At 39.0% G+C, this 12,169-nt stretch overlaps 1 protein-coding gene across 3 annotated transcripts in view; it reads left to right on the top strand.

The window, feature by feature from the left end:
- The window catches only part of BTBD9 (BTB domain containing 9), a 415,773-nt gene that overhangs the window by 46,415 nt on the left and 357,189 nt on the right, over positions 1–12,169 (top strand). For all 3 annotated transcript variants that reach the window (XM_054698756.1, XM_054698757.1, XM_054698758.1), the window contains exons 2-4: positions 1,464–1,675; positions 10,378–10,741; positions 11,904–12,168. In XM_054698756.1, the coding sequence (XP_054554731.1) occupies positions 1,491–1,675; positions 10,378–10,741; positions 11,904–12,168 (814 nt within the window). In that variant the 5' untranslated portion in view covers positions 1,464–1,490. The remainder of the gene's footprint in view (positions 1–1,463; positions 1,676–10,377; positions 10,742–11,903; position 12,169) is intronic.

The following is a 12,169-nucleotide window of genomic DNA, read 5'->3' as shown; positions in this document are numbered from 1 at the left end:
CTGATCCTTTGCAGAAAGTTTGCCAACTCCTGTCTTAGACTATTATATTACATGTTAAAAGATTGAATTACCTATTTGCTGACACTCCTAAACAAATCCTCTTAAATTGAATTTGGTCTTTCACACACACACAAGTAACTGTAGATGATTCCAGTTTTTTTGGCTTTCAAGTGGAGTCTGTAGTTGAAGGAAAGTAATTTGCCTTAGAAACAGGGGAGTATGCAGTTAACACTCTCATATTCCCAGTGTAGGGGGCCAGGGGCCTGTTCATTCACCTGGGGTTGCCATTCCTTGCCTCACTTATATTCTTGTCCTCCATTTTCTGTGCATTACAATCCTTGCTGTTGCCTCCTCTGCTGGGGTTGACCATTGAGTAGCCTGTGATGGGGGCAACCCAGACCTTGAAGCTCTTTCTCTTGCTGATAATGGATCTGGATGTAGAAGTTTAAAGATTAGGAGTGGTTTAACCTTTAATCCTGGCCTAAGTAGAGAGTTTAAGAAAGTATGGAAATAGACTGGAGATGGCATATCTGGCTGTTTCCCCAGTCTCTGGTACAAAAGAAGGGTAGGTGACACCTCTCAGCTGTCAGCCACATCTATACCTCAGACACCTGAATGCCAATGACTACTCTCACCCACTTGCTGGATTACTTGCAGGACTTACAAATATAATAGAAATTGAAGAATATAAACATTTTTAGTTTTCAACAAATATACCTCCCTTTCTGGCATGTAAAGTTTTAGACCTTTGATTTTCAGTTACATTTATAGAAAGGTATTTTATACAAGAGCAAGGAAGCACTTGTGAATAAGATTAAATGATACTCTCTAAACATAGGCAACCTGAGCATCAGAGCTGCAAGTTTGGACTGGAAATTACAAGCTTGAAAAAAATACTGGGGTCATTTTTTGGGGGGTGGGGAGGTTAGGATAAACTTTCATTAGTAAATGTTGAGTTATTTTGTGACACCAGAAGACTTTTTTTGTAAAGTAATTAAGATGATTTCAGACCAAAACCTCTGAAATGAATGGTTTAGTTTATTCTGTTGGTCACTTATGTCATCTGCCCAAGTGACTCTTCTACTGGGCAATAGTTAGATCTGACCTTATTGAATACTTCTGTTAAGAGAGCTGTTCTTCTGGTTGTTAATCTTTTTTCTCCTGGGGTGCTGAGAAATAAGGGACTGTATTTGGGCGTAATTTTCTAGATTGTGACAGCTCCAAGTGCTGTTGGTGCTTAAAGACCCTGGTGTTTTTGCTTTCCTAATGTTATAAGGCAGTGATAGAATTTGACTGAATTGCTTCCCAGAATAAATGCGTTAATAAAGATACCGGTAGTGATGAAATAGCTCTTTGTTGTGGTTTTTGAAAGTACTTTAAATCTTTACTTATCTATGTTTATATGTGATTTTCTAAGTGTACTCTCCTTCCCTTACTAACTGTCATCCTTTCTTTTTGAATAGGTCAGTGACTATCATCTGTTCTACAAGATGAGTAACAGCCACCCTCTTCGCCCCTTTACTGCAGTGGGGGAAATTGATCATGTGCACATTTTGTCTGAACATATCGGTGCCTTGTTGATTGGGGAAGAATATGGCGACGTCACATTTGTTGTGGAAAAGAAACGATTTCCTGCCCACAGGGTAATTTTAGCAGCAAGGTGCCAATATTTTCGGTGAGTATGTAATACTTTTTGAAGATTCAAGTCACTTGTAGGAAACACTGCTATTTTCTACCCTATGAAATATATGGATCCAAGCATAATGATAAATTCTGGCAATCTTTCAGTTCAACATCTGTAAGAATTTCAGCTTTGTAGACTTTTTGTTATCTTTTGAAACCACTTTTTCCTGTAGGAATCATCTAAGAATTATAGGATCCGAAGGTTTTCCAGGTTAGGCAGTACTCAGTCAACCATTTTTCAAGGTCTTAAGAATATTTCTCAGGTTGTCTTTGTTGCCCTTACCTTCCCCTCAGTCAATGACTAATCGAACTTAAGCTGATTTATTGGCAGATAGGCTTCTTGTTGTATAGGTAGACTGACAGCGGGATTTGCTAATGAAGCTGTGTACCCTCAGTTTCACACTACTAAAGTCCTGAGTCTGTAGGTAACCCAACAGATCTCTGTCTCAGACCTGCAGTTTGATAACTCCAAATTAAAGGAAGCTTAAGTATTTACTAAGTAGTATAGTTACATTAGAAATAAAACCAAACAAGATATTTATGTATTTAATTAGTATAAAAATTCTACTTATATCTAACTATTGTTTGCTACTCAAACCCTAAATTTCCAGGGTTATAAGTATTAAACTGAGCTCTAATTACTCTATACTTTACCTAATATTAGTTAAGAAGTAATCATTACTATGTTATTGACTGAGTGATAATTTATTCTTTTTTTTTTTTTTAATATTAAATTTTATTTTTATATTCCCCCATACAATTGCAAACGCCCCATTCTGACCCCAATCCTTCCCCTCCCGCCCCCCACCCCCCAAAAAGTGTCTCTGGTTCATAGTTTTTTGTTGATTTTGATTTTCACTTTCTTATATTCATTTTCCTGGTCCCTTATTTAAGTTTTCTAGATTCCTGCTATGAGTGAGACCATCCGGTATTTTTCTTTTTCTTTTTGGCTTATTTCGCTGAGCATGATCCCTTCCAGTGCCATCCATGTTGCTGCAAATTGCATGTGTTTATCTTTTTTGAATGCTGAGTAATATTCCATGGTATATATGTACCACATCTTCTTGATCCAGTCATCTATTTTTGGGCATTTGGGCTGTTTCCAAAGCTTAGCTATTGTAAACAGTGCTGCTATAAACATAGGAGTGCAGGTGCTCTTTGGAATTGATGTTTCTGTGTCCTTTGGGTAAATACCTAGGAGTGGAATTGCTGGATCATATGGAAGCTCTATGTTTAGTAGGTCCAGAAATCTCCACACAGCTCTCCATAGTGGTTGGACCAGTTTGCACTCCCACCAACAGTGCACAAGAGTTCCTTTTTCTCCACATCCTCGCCAACATTTGTTGTTGCTAGTTTTTTTAATATGTGCCATTCTCCCTGGTGTGAGATGGTATCTCATGGTAGTTTTGATTTGCATTTCCCTGATTACAAGTGATGTTGAACATTTTTTCATATGTCTGTTGGCCATTTGCATTTCCTCTTCAGAGAAGTTTCTTTTTAGCTCTTCTGCCCATTTTTTGACTGGATTATTTTCTTTGTTGTTGCTGAGTCTCATCAGCTCTTTGCAGATTTTGTGATCAGTCCTTTATCATTAGTGTTGGGTGCAAAAATGTTCTCCCAGTTGGTGGGGTTTCTCTTTGTTTTTGTTATTGTCTCTTTTGCTGTGCAGAAGCTCTTTAATTTGATGTAGTCCCAGCTGTTTATCTTTCTCTTCACTATCACTGCTTTGGGTGATGTGTCTATAAAGATGTCTTTGATGTGCAAATCCCGTAGTGTTTCGCCTATATTTCCTTCTATGTATTTTATGGTTTCAGGTCTTATGTCTAGTTCTTTAATCCATTTTGAGTTGATTTTTGTGTATGGTGTGAGGTAGTGGTCAAGCTTCATTCTTTTGCATGTAGCGACCCAGTTTTCCCAGCACCATTTATTGAACAAACTTTCTTTGCTCCAATGCATAGTCTTTGCTCCTTTGTCAAAGATTAGTTGACCATAAATCTGTGGGTTTATTTCTGGATTTTCTATTCGATTCCATTGGTCTGTATGTCTGTTCTTGTTCCAATACCATGCAGTTTTGATGATTATGGCTTTGTAGTATAGTTTGAAGTCTGGGAGTGTGATGCCTCCATTCCCTTCTTTTTTTTTCAGGAGAGCTTTGGCTATTCGGGGTTTTTTTGTGATTCCATATGAATTTCATCAATAATTGTTCTATTTCTTTGAAGAATGCCATTGAGATTTTGATTGGAATAGCATTGAATCTGTATATTGCTTTTGGTAGGATGGCCATTTTAATAATGTTTATTCTTCCAATCCATGAGCAGGGGATGTCTTTCCATTTCTTTGTGTCTTCTTCTATTTCTTTTAACAGTGTTTTATAGTTTTCTTTGTATAGGTCCTTTACCTCTTTTGTTAGATTTATTCCAAATATTTGATTTTTTTTTGTTTCGATAATAAAAGGGTGGTTTTTTTGATTTCTTCTTCTTCAGATTTATTGTTTGTGTATAGGAAGGCTACTGACTTTTGCGTGTTGATTTTGTATCCTGCCACTTTACTGAATTGATTGATGAGTTGAATTAGTTTTTCTGTGGAGATTTTGGGGTTCTCTATGTATATTATCATATCATCTGCAAATAGTGATAGTTTGACTTCTTCTTTTCCTATTTGGATTCCTTGGATGTCTTTCTCTTGTCTTATTGCTCTGGCTAGGACTTCCAGTATTATATTGAAAAGCAGTGGTGAGAGTGGACATCCTTGTCTTGTTCCAGATCTTAATGGAATTGCTTTCAGCTTTTCACCATTGAGAATGATACTGGCTGTTGGCTTGTCATAGATGGCCTTTATGATGTTGAGGTATGTTCCTTGTATCCCAAGAATTTCAAGGGCTTTTATCATGAATGGGTGTTGCACTTTGTCGAAAGCTTTCTCAGCATCTATTGATATTATCATATGGTTTTTATATTTCTTTTTGTTGATGTGTTGGATAACGTTGATTGATTTTCGGATGTTAAACCATCCTTGTGCCCCTGGAATGAATCCAACTTGGTCGTGGTGAATTATCTTATGGATACATTGTTGGATTCTGATAGCTAAAATTTTATTGAGGATTTTTGCATCAGTGTTCATTAGGGAGATTGGCCTATAGTTTTCCTTTTTTGTTGTCCTTATTCGGTTTTGGTATTAGTGTAATATTGGCTTCATAGAACGTGTTTGGTATTGTCCCTTCCTTCTCAATTTTTTGGAAGAGTTTGTGAAGGATAGGCACTAATTCGTCTCTGAATGTTTGGTAGAATTCATTTGTAAATCCATCAGGTCCTGGGCTTTTGTTTTTGGGGAGGTTTTTAATTACCATTTCAATTTCGCTGCTTGTAATTGGTCTGTTTAGGTGTTCTATTTCTTCTTTATCTAGCTTTGGGTGATTGTAGAGTTGTAGGAATTTGTCCATCTCCTCTAGATTGTTGAACTTGTTTCCATATAACTGTTCATAGTAGTTACTGATTATTCTTTTGATTTCTGCTGTGTCCGTTGTGATTTCTCCTCTTTCATTTATGATTCTGTGTATTTGTGCTTTCTCCCTTTTTTCCTTTGTGAGCCTGGCTAGGGGTTTGTCTATTTTATTTATTTTTTCAAAGAACCAGCTCTTGGTTTCATTGATCTTTGGATTGTTTTTTTAGTTTCAATTTCATTTATTTCTGCTTTGGTTTTTATTATTTCTTTTCTTCTACTGGTTCTGGGGTTTTTTTGTTGTTCTTTTTCTAGATCTTTGTGCTTCGAGATTAGGTTGTTTCTTTGAGTTCTTTCTTGTTTTTTGATGTGAGCTTCTATTGCTATATATTTTCCTCTTATTACTGCTTTTGCTGCATCCCATACATTTAGGATATTGGTGTCCTCCTTGTCATTCAATTCAAAGAATTTTTTAATTTCTTCTTTGATCTCCTCGTTAGTCCAGTGGTCTTCCAGTAATGTGGCTTTTAATCTCCATGAGGTAGGATAGTTCCTTGCCTTCTTTTTATGATTTATTTCTAGTTTGATGCCTTCGTGGTCAGAAAAGATGGTTGGTATGATTTCAATCTTGGTGTATCTGTTGATGTTTGTCTTGTGCCCCAGTATGTGATCGATCCTGGAGAATGATCCGTGTGCGCTTGAGAAAAATGTGTACTCCGTTTTTTTTGGGTTTAGTGTTCTATAGATGTCTGTTAAGCCCAAATGCTCTAGGTCCTTATTTAGAGCTTTAGTTTCTTTACTTATTTTTTGTCTTGTTGATCTATCCACTGTTGATAGTGGTGTGTTGAAGTCTCCCACTACATATGTGTTTTCTCTGATGTCTGTTTTCAGAGAGGACAACAGTTGTCTGATATATTTTGGTGCTCTTTCGTTTGGTGAGTATATGTTAATGAGTGTTATTTCTTCTTGAAGTATTGTCCCCTTAATCATAATGTAGTGACCATTGGGGTCTCTTTTTATTTTTTTGAGTTTGAAGTCTGTTTTATCTGATATAAGTATAGCTGTTCCTGCTTTCTTTTTGGCCCATTTGCTTGTAGGATTGTTTTCCATCCTTCTTTGAGCCTATTTTTATCTTTTGTAGCTAAATGTGTTTCCTGGAGACAGCAAAAGGTTGGGTTTTGTTTCTTAATCCAGGCTGCAACTCTGTGTCTTTTTATTGAAGAGTTTAGTCCATTTACATTTAGAGTTAATATTGATATGTTAGCATCTGTATTTGCCATTATGTTTGTCTTTCCTTTGATTTTATTTATTTTTTAATAACTTTTTTTTTTTTTTGGTCTTCTTTCGTTGTTATTCGTCCTCTGAGGTTCTGGCTTTAGGATTCCTTGTAGTATTTTTTGGAGTGGGGGTTTAGTCGCAATGAAATTCCGGAGTTTCTCTTTCTGGGAAGGTCCATATTCTTTCTTCATGGAGGAAGAGAGCTTTGCGGGATAGAGTATTCTTGGTTGGCATCTGTTTTCTTGGAGTCTGTTGACTATGTCCCTCCACTCTCTCCTTGCCCGTAATGTTTCTTCAGAGAAGTCTGATGTCAGCCTGATTGGTTTTCCTTTGAATGTTATCTGTTTCTTCCCTCTTGTCAGCTTCATTATTTTTTCCTTGTCCTGGATTCTTGGGAGCTTTACTATTATGTGTCTTGCTGTGTTTTTCCTTTCGTCGTGGAAGTTTGGTGTTCTTCTTGCTTCTTGTATATCCATTTTCAGCTCCTTCTTCTCATTTGGGAAGTTCTCTTCAATTATATCCATGAATATTTTCTCTGTTCCTACATCTCTCTCCTCTCCTTCTGGAATTCCTATAACTCTTATATTTCCTTTCCTCATGGAGTCAGATAGTTCCCGAAGTCTTTCTTCATTCTTTTTCCTTCGTACTTCTCTTTCCTTTTCTGTTTTGGTTCTTTTTATTTCTGTGTCTTCAAGATTACTTATTCGTTCTTCCATTTCATCTATTCTGTTTTCATTGCTTTTCCCAGAGTTCTTTAGTTCCTCCATTAATTCTTTGATCTCCTGCATTTCTCTTACTTCCCTCTTTAGGGACTCAATTTCCTTCTTCTGATCTATCACTTTTTTAATCATGGCAATTTTAAATTCTCTTTCTGGAAGGCTCAGAAGTTCTTCCAAGTTGCTGTCGTTGCAATCTGGGGAGTGGTTTTCTTTTTGTGGTGTGCTTCTTTCCTGAGGAGTTTTTAGGTTGCGTGTGGTTCTTCTACTCCCTACTGTCTGTTTTCTAATTTGTCGTATGCGTTGGGACACTGTGTTGCTCGGACTGACTGACATCTTGGGTGAACTTCTCCGCTCCCCTCTGGCTCTTCCAGGAGCCATCTCTGTCTTCTGGGGGAGCTTTCTGCTGGTTTTAGGCAGTTTTTACTGAAGAAATGTCCCTGTTCTCAAATGGCGAAGCGGGATGCAGTCCCTGCGCCTCCGGTTTCAGGCACACTCTTCTGCGCACCCGGTCTGCCCCGGACGTGGGTGCCTGCTCCCTCTGTGGGCTCAGACTGCTGGTCGGAAGGGGCCTGGCGTGGAATAACTTCCCGGCTGGCCACTGGGTCCTCCAGAAACCTTCTGCCCTTTTCAAGCAGTCTTAAGAAATGTCCTGTTTTATAGGGTGTTAGTGACTTTTTTTTTCCTGGTCTCTAGGTGGCGCCAGAGATCTCTCCTATTGTCCTTGGGGGGCTGTTTTTCGCCTCCCCCCACCCCGTGGGACAGAGAACAGAGCGGGAATGGTAGGGTACACCTCAACAGCTTTGGGGTGCTGTGTCTGCCTTGTGCCCCACCGTCGTGGAGAAACCACGCCCCGAATTTTCGTGCCCCGGGTCTCAGTTCAAAGCCCTCAGTTCCAGGACGCGGGCTGTAGCCCAGTTCAGTGGCGCGGGAATGGCGCCTTTTGCACCGCTCCCGTGCCTGGGCGCCTGGTTCCTGCTCACTCAGGGAGGGACCTTTACCTCAGTGAGGACCTCTGCGCGTCTCCCCGCAAGCCTAGGTCGCAGGCGCGGGGACCTGGGCAGCCACGATCCAGGTCTGCACTTGCTTTTCAAGCTCCCCGAGCGCGCCGCGTTTCCGCGCCAGCTTACTGGCAGCCCGGGCTGTGTGCGCGTCTCCCGGGGTCTTTGTTCTTCTCTAATGGCGCCCGGAGCCGTTCGCTCACCGCCGCGGCGGATCCTGCAGGGTTCGCCTCAGCTCCCGTTCACGGGGTGTGGTGGCTGCAATAGTTCCTTTCCACTCACAGTCCCACTTGCTGCGTCGTTTGTTCTTGTTGGCCGTTTTGGTTTATTGTTTCCTCCTCTCTGCCGGTCGGAGAGTGCCGCCTCTGTGGGCGGGGGAGGGGAGCAGGGTTCTGCGCTTCCCTCCCTTCTAGTCCTCTTTTATGGCCAGTTTCTTCTTCGGGCAGTTCGCTGGAGTCACCCGTTTATCTTCCGTGTCCCAGTTCTCACTGGGACCTGCCGCTTTTCCTCCCTATTCACTTTTTTTTTAATGGGAGATCTTACTCGCAGCGTCTCCTCGCCGCCATGTTGCTCCGCCCCCCCCCATAATTTATTCTTGATAGAGCCATAGAGTTCATATCAGTAGAGTCATGGATTTGCTTGGGAACCTGTATATCTAAAAATGGAAGTGCCAATGACTGAGAAAATTTCAGTTACTTTCTATTGAAAGTTAGTCATTTTTTTTGTACTCAGAATTAACCAAGACAGCAAAACAATAATAACTAGTTTCATAAACATAATATGTATATCTCTAGGAAATAGTTGCTCTTTCACTAGACTTTTATAATACCTCATACATATTTGTAGAATGTCCCATATTCATAACCATTTTGCATTTAAAATACCACTGTAGATGAAACCGAGAGCGTGCAAAAGAGAGAAATCTATGAAGAATTCTAGCTAAACCTCTTCTATTCTCTTTGTTAGTGGTCAACTTTCCAAAGCAGACCTTGGTCTAGTTTTTATTTGTTACCAGCCTTTGTCCTCTGTACACTTCTCCTGAAGATTGGAGGTGTAATAAAGTCGTAATTCAATGGAGAGTAATATAGAAATTCAAATTCATTACCTTACTGGATTGTCTACTTCTCATTTTTTAGATGAGCAGATAAGCAAAAATGCAGAGATTTTTTTTAATCTGAAAAATATTGAAAGACCAAAAAAGTTACCACCCCAAATTCCATCAACAGTATCATTTTTAATTTATAAAGTGACAAATAAAAGTCTTTCCCTCCTAGTCATCTAATCATATTCCCAGAGACAAACCACTGTTAATGGTTTAATATGAAATTTCCCCTAATTTTCCTTGACTTAAGTAGACATAGCTATATATTACCTATGTGCATACACATAAAAGTATGTGTTTATGCACTATTTCCCATGTGACCCATAGGTGTCAATAACTTGATTTACCTGCTATATCCTGGACATATTTCCAAGATGTGTTGGTCTTCCTTGATCTTTCTAATGGCTGCAGAGAATGTGTCACAGTTTTTTCAGCCACATCCCTATCAATGGACCTTTTATCCATCTAGTATTACCAAAACATTGATCTCCCCCCCCCACTGTTCAGTATATGTGTTTCAGTATATATTGTTATATATTTATTTTTATCTTGCTGTTTTATTTCTTTAGCATTATAAATTAAAGTGAAATAACTGAGTTGAAGGGTATGCATGTTTAGATTTGAAAGATATTACTTTCAAAAGGGGGGGCTTTCAAAAGGGGGGGCAATCATTTCTTCTCTAACAGCAGTACGTGAGAGAACCTGTTTTCCTATTTTGCAGCACTGACTATTAGCATCAATTTCAATTTCTGCCATTTTGATTGGATAATGGCACCTGGTTGTGTGGAGTTTTTGTCTGGTTATACCTTTTCCTGAGTTACTTTTGAGACCTGTCTTGTTGACCTTTAATATCTTTATACTGAGTTCACTATTCTTCTCAAGAGAGTGCTTTCTTCTTTCTATTTAATATTTATTACATGTCTTAGGCCCTCAGAATATTTCATTAGTCCAGTTGTTTATAGAATTAATTCAAAATAGTTTAAAAATCATTTTCTTTAAAGAACTATTTAAGGTGATTGCTTTGTATTTCTTCACCTGAATCTCTGTGTCATTAAACAAATTGATGTCTCTATGAAATAATGCTGGTAACCATTATTTCATAATTTTGTAGCAAGTCCTATTTGAGGTTTTCCTCATGCATTTCTTCTCTGTCATTCAGAGCACTACTGTATGGTGGAATGCGAGAATCTCAGCCAGAAGCAGAAATTCCCCTCGAAGACACCACTGCAGAAGCATTCACAATGCTACTTAAGTACATCTACACTGGGCGGGCAACACTGACAGATGAGAAGGAGGAGGTGCTACTGGACTTTTTGAGCCTGGCTCATAAATATGGATTTCCAGAGCTGGAGGATTCTACCTCTGAGTACCTCTGCACCATACTTAACATTCAGAACGTCTGTATGACTTTTGATGTTGCCAGTCTCTACTCACTTCCCAAGTTAACTTGTATGTGCTGCATGTTTATGGACAGAAATGCTCAGGAAGTGCTCTCAAGTGAAGGTTTCCTCTCCCTTTCTAAGGTGTGTCATTGACTACAAGAAATTTACATACATGTGTTGTTTTATTTATACCTGAACAGTAGAAATATAGCAGTGGTTATGGAAGAAGTTTTCTGTCTAGCCATCTGCCTCTGGCTACTGGCACTCTAGGTCATACAAGAGAAAGGCAGATTGCTTTTGTTTCCTTTTAAGTTTCTTCTGGTAAGTTTTATATGCCCAAGAGACTGTGCTGCTGGCTGGTTGTTTTCAAAGTGCTAGCAGTCAAATAGTCTCCTTTGGGGTGCTGCATACTGTCTTTTGGTTTTATATTTCTCTGGCAGAAAATGCAGCTAATGATTTCTCATTAGCTGAGGGGAATTTATAAAGGAGGTTTGATGAATCATTGGATATGTATAAGTCATGCCTCCCACTCCCCCCCCCCGCTGCCCCCACTGGCTCACAATTCACTCTTATACAGTGAATATATATTAATACATATTCACAATATTATGTTTCTCTATAATATAGTTTCTCTATATTATAGAGAAACTGCTTTGTTCACATCTTTCTTTGAACCCCAGAGAATAGTTGCCTCTCCCTTCCTCTTTCTCTGTTCCTCCAAGGACTTAAATTTTTCGAATGAGAAAACCTATTTGAAAAGCCATGTTATCTTGGTTTGAGTGTAAACTGTGCTTTGTATTATCCTGAAAAATTTTCAAAGGCAAGGGTCTTTAAGTGTTCCTGCAGGTCAGTCTGTAATCTGAGAACCAAAAATATGTTAGTGCAGTAATACTGTGGAATAAAAGATTTTGAATTTTTGAAACTGGCTGTGTCTTACTAACTTACAAATGTAAACTCTCCTGAAGAACCTCTATGAACTTCTAACCTGTAATAACTTTTCATGTTGCCATTTTTCTTCTTTGTTTTATTAAAGATGGATGAAGATAGATTGGGAAGACTATATATTTGATGTAGTGGTCCAAGATGCCCAGGCAGGAACACAGGATTCTACCATCCTTTCTTATTATTGGCATAGCCCCAATGGGCAAAAGAATATAGGGCACAAACAATAAGGAATGAAGATGGGCAAAAGAGTTAATTGTTTAAATATAAGTGATACTTGCAATTTTTTAAGGTTTTGCTGATTGATCGCACATGACTGAGCACCATACTAACTGGACTTTGCCCTCTTTATTCTTTTCAGACAGCCCTTTTAAACATCGTATTAAGAGATTCATTTGCAGCTCCCGAAAAAGATATTTTCCTAGCCTTGTTGAATTGGTGTAAGCATAATTCAAAGGAGAATCATGCTGAAATCATGCAGGCTGTGCGCTTACCTCTGATGAGCCTCACTGAGCTTCTGAATGTTGTGAGGCCTTCTGGACTGTTGTCTCCTGATGCCATTCTGGATGCTATTAAAGTTCGATCAGAGAGCCGGGATATGGACTTAAATTATAGAGGCATGCTCAG

Source organism: Talpa occidentalis, unplaced genomic scaffold (assembly GCF_014898055.3).
Source record: "Talpa occidentalis isolate TD23 unplaced genomic scaffold, MPIMG_talOcc4v2.1 talOcc4.2, whole genome shotgun sequence".
In the NCBI taxonomy this organism is placed as follows: domain Eukaryota; kingdom Metazoa; phylum Chordata; class Mammalia; order Eulipotyphla; family Talpidae; genus Talpa; species Talpa occidentalis.
This window is presented reverse-complemented; position numbering and strand designations above follow the sequence as displayed.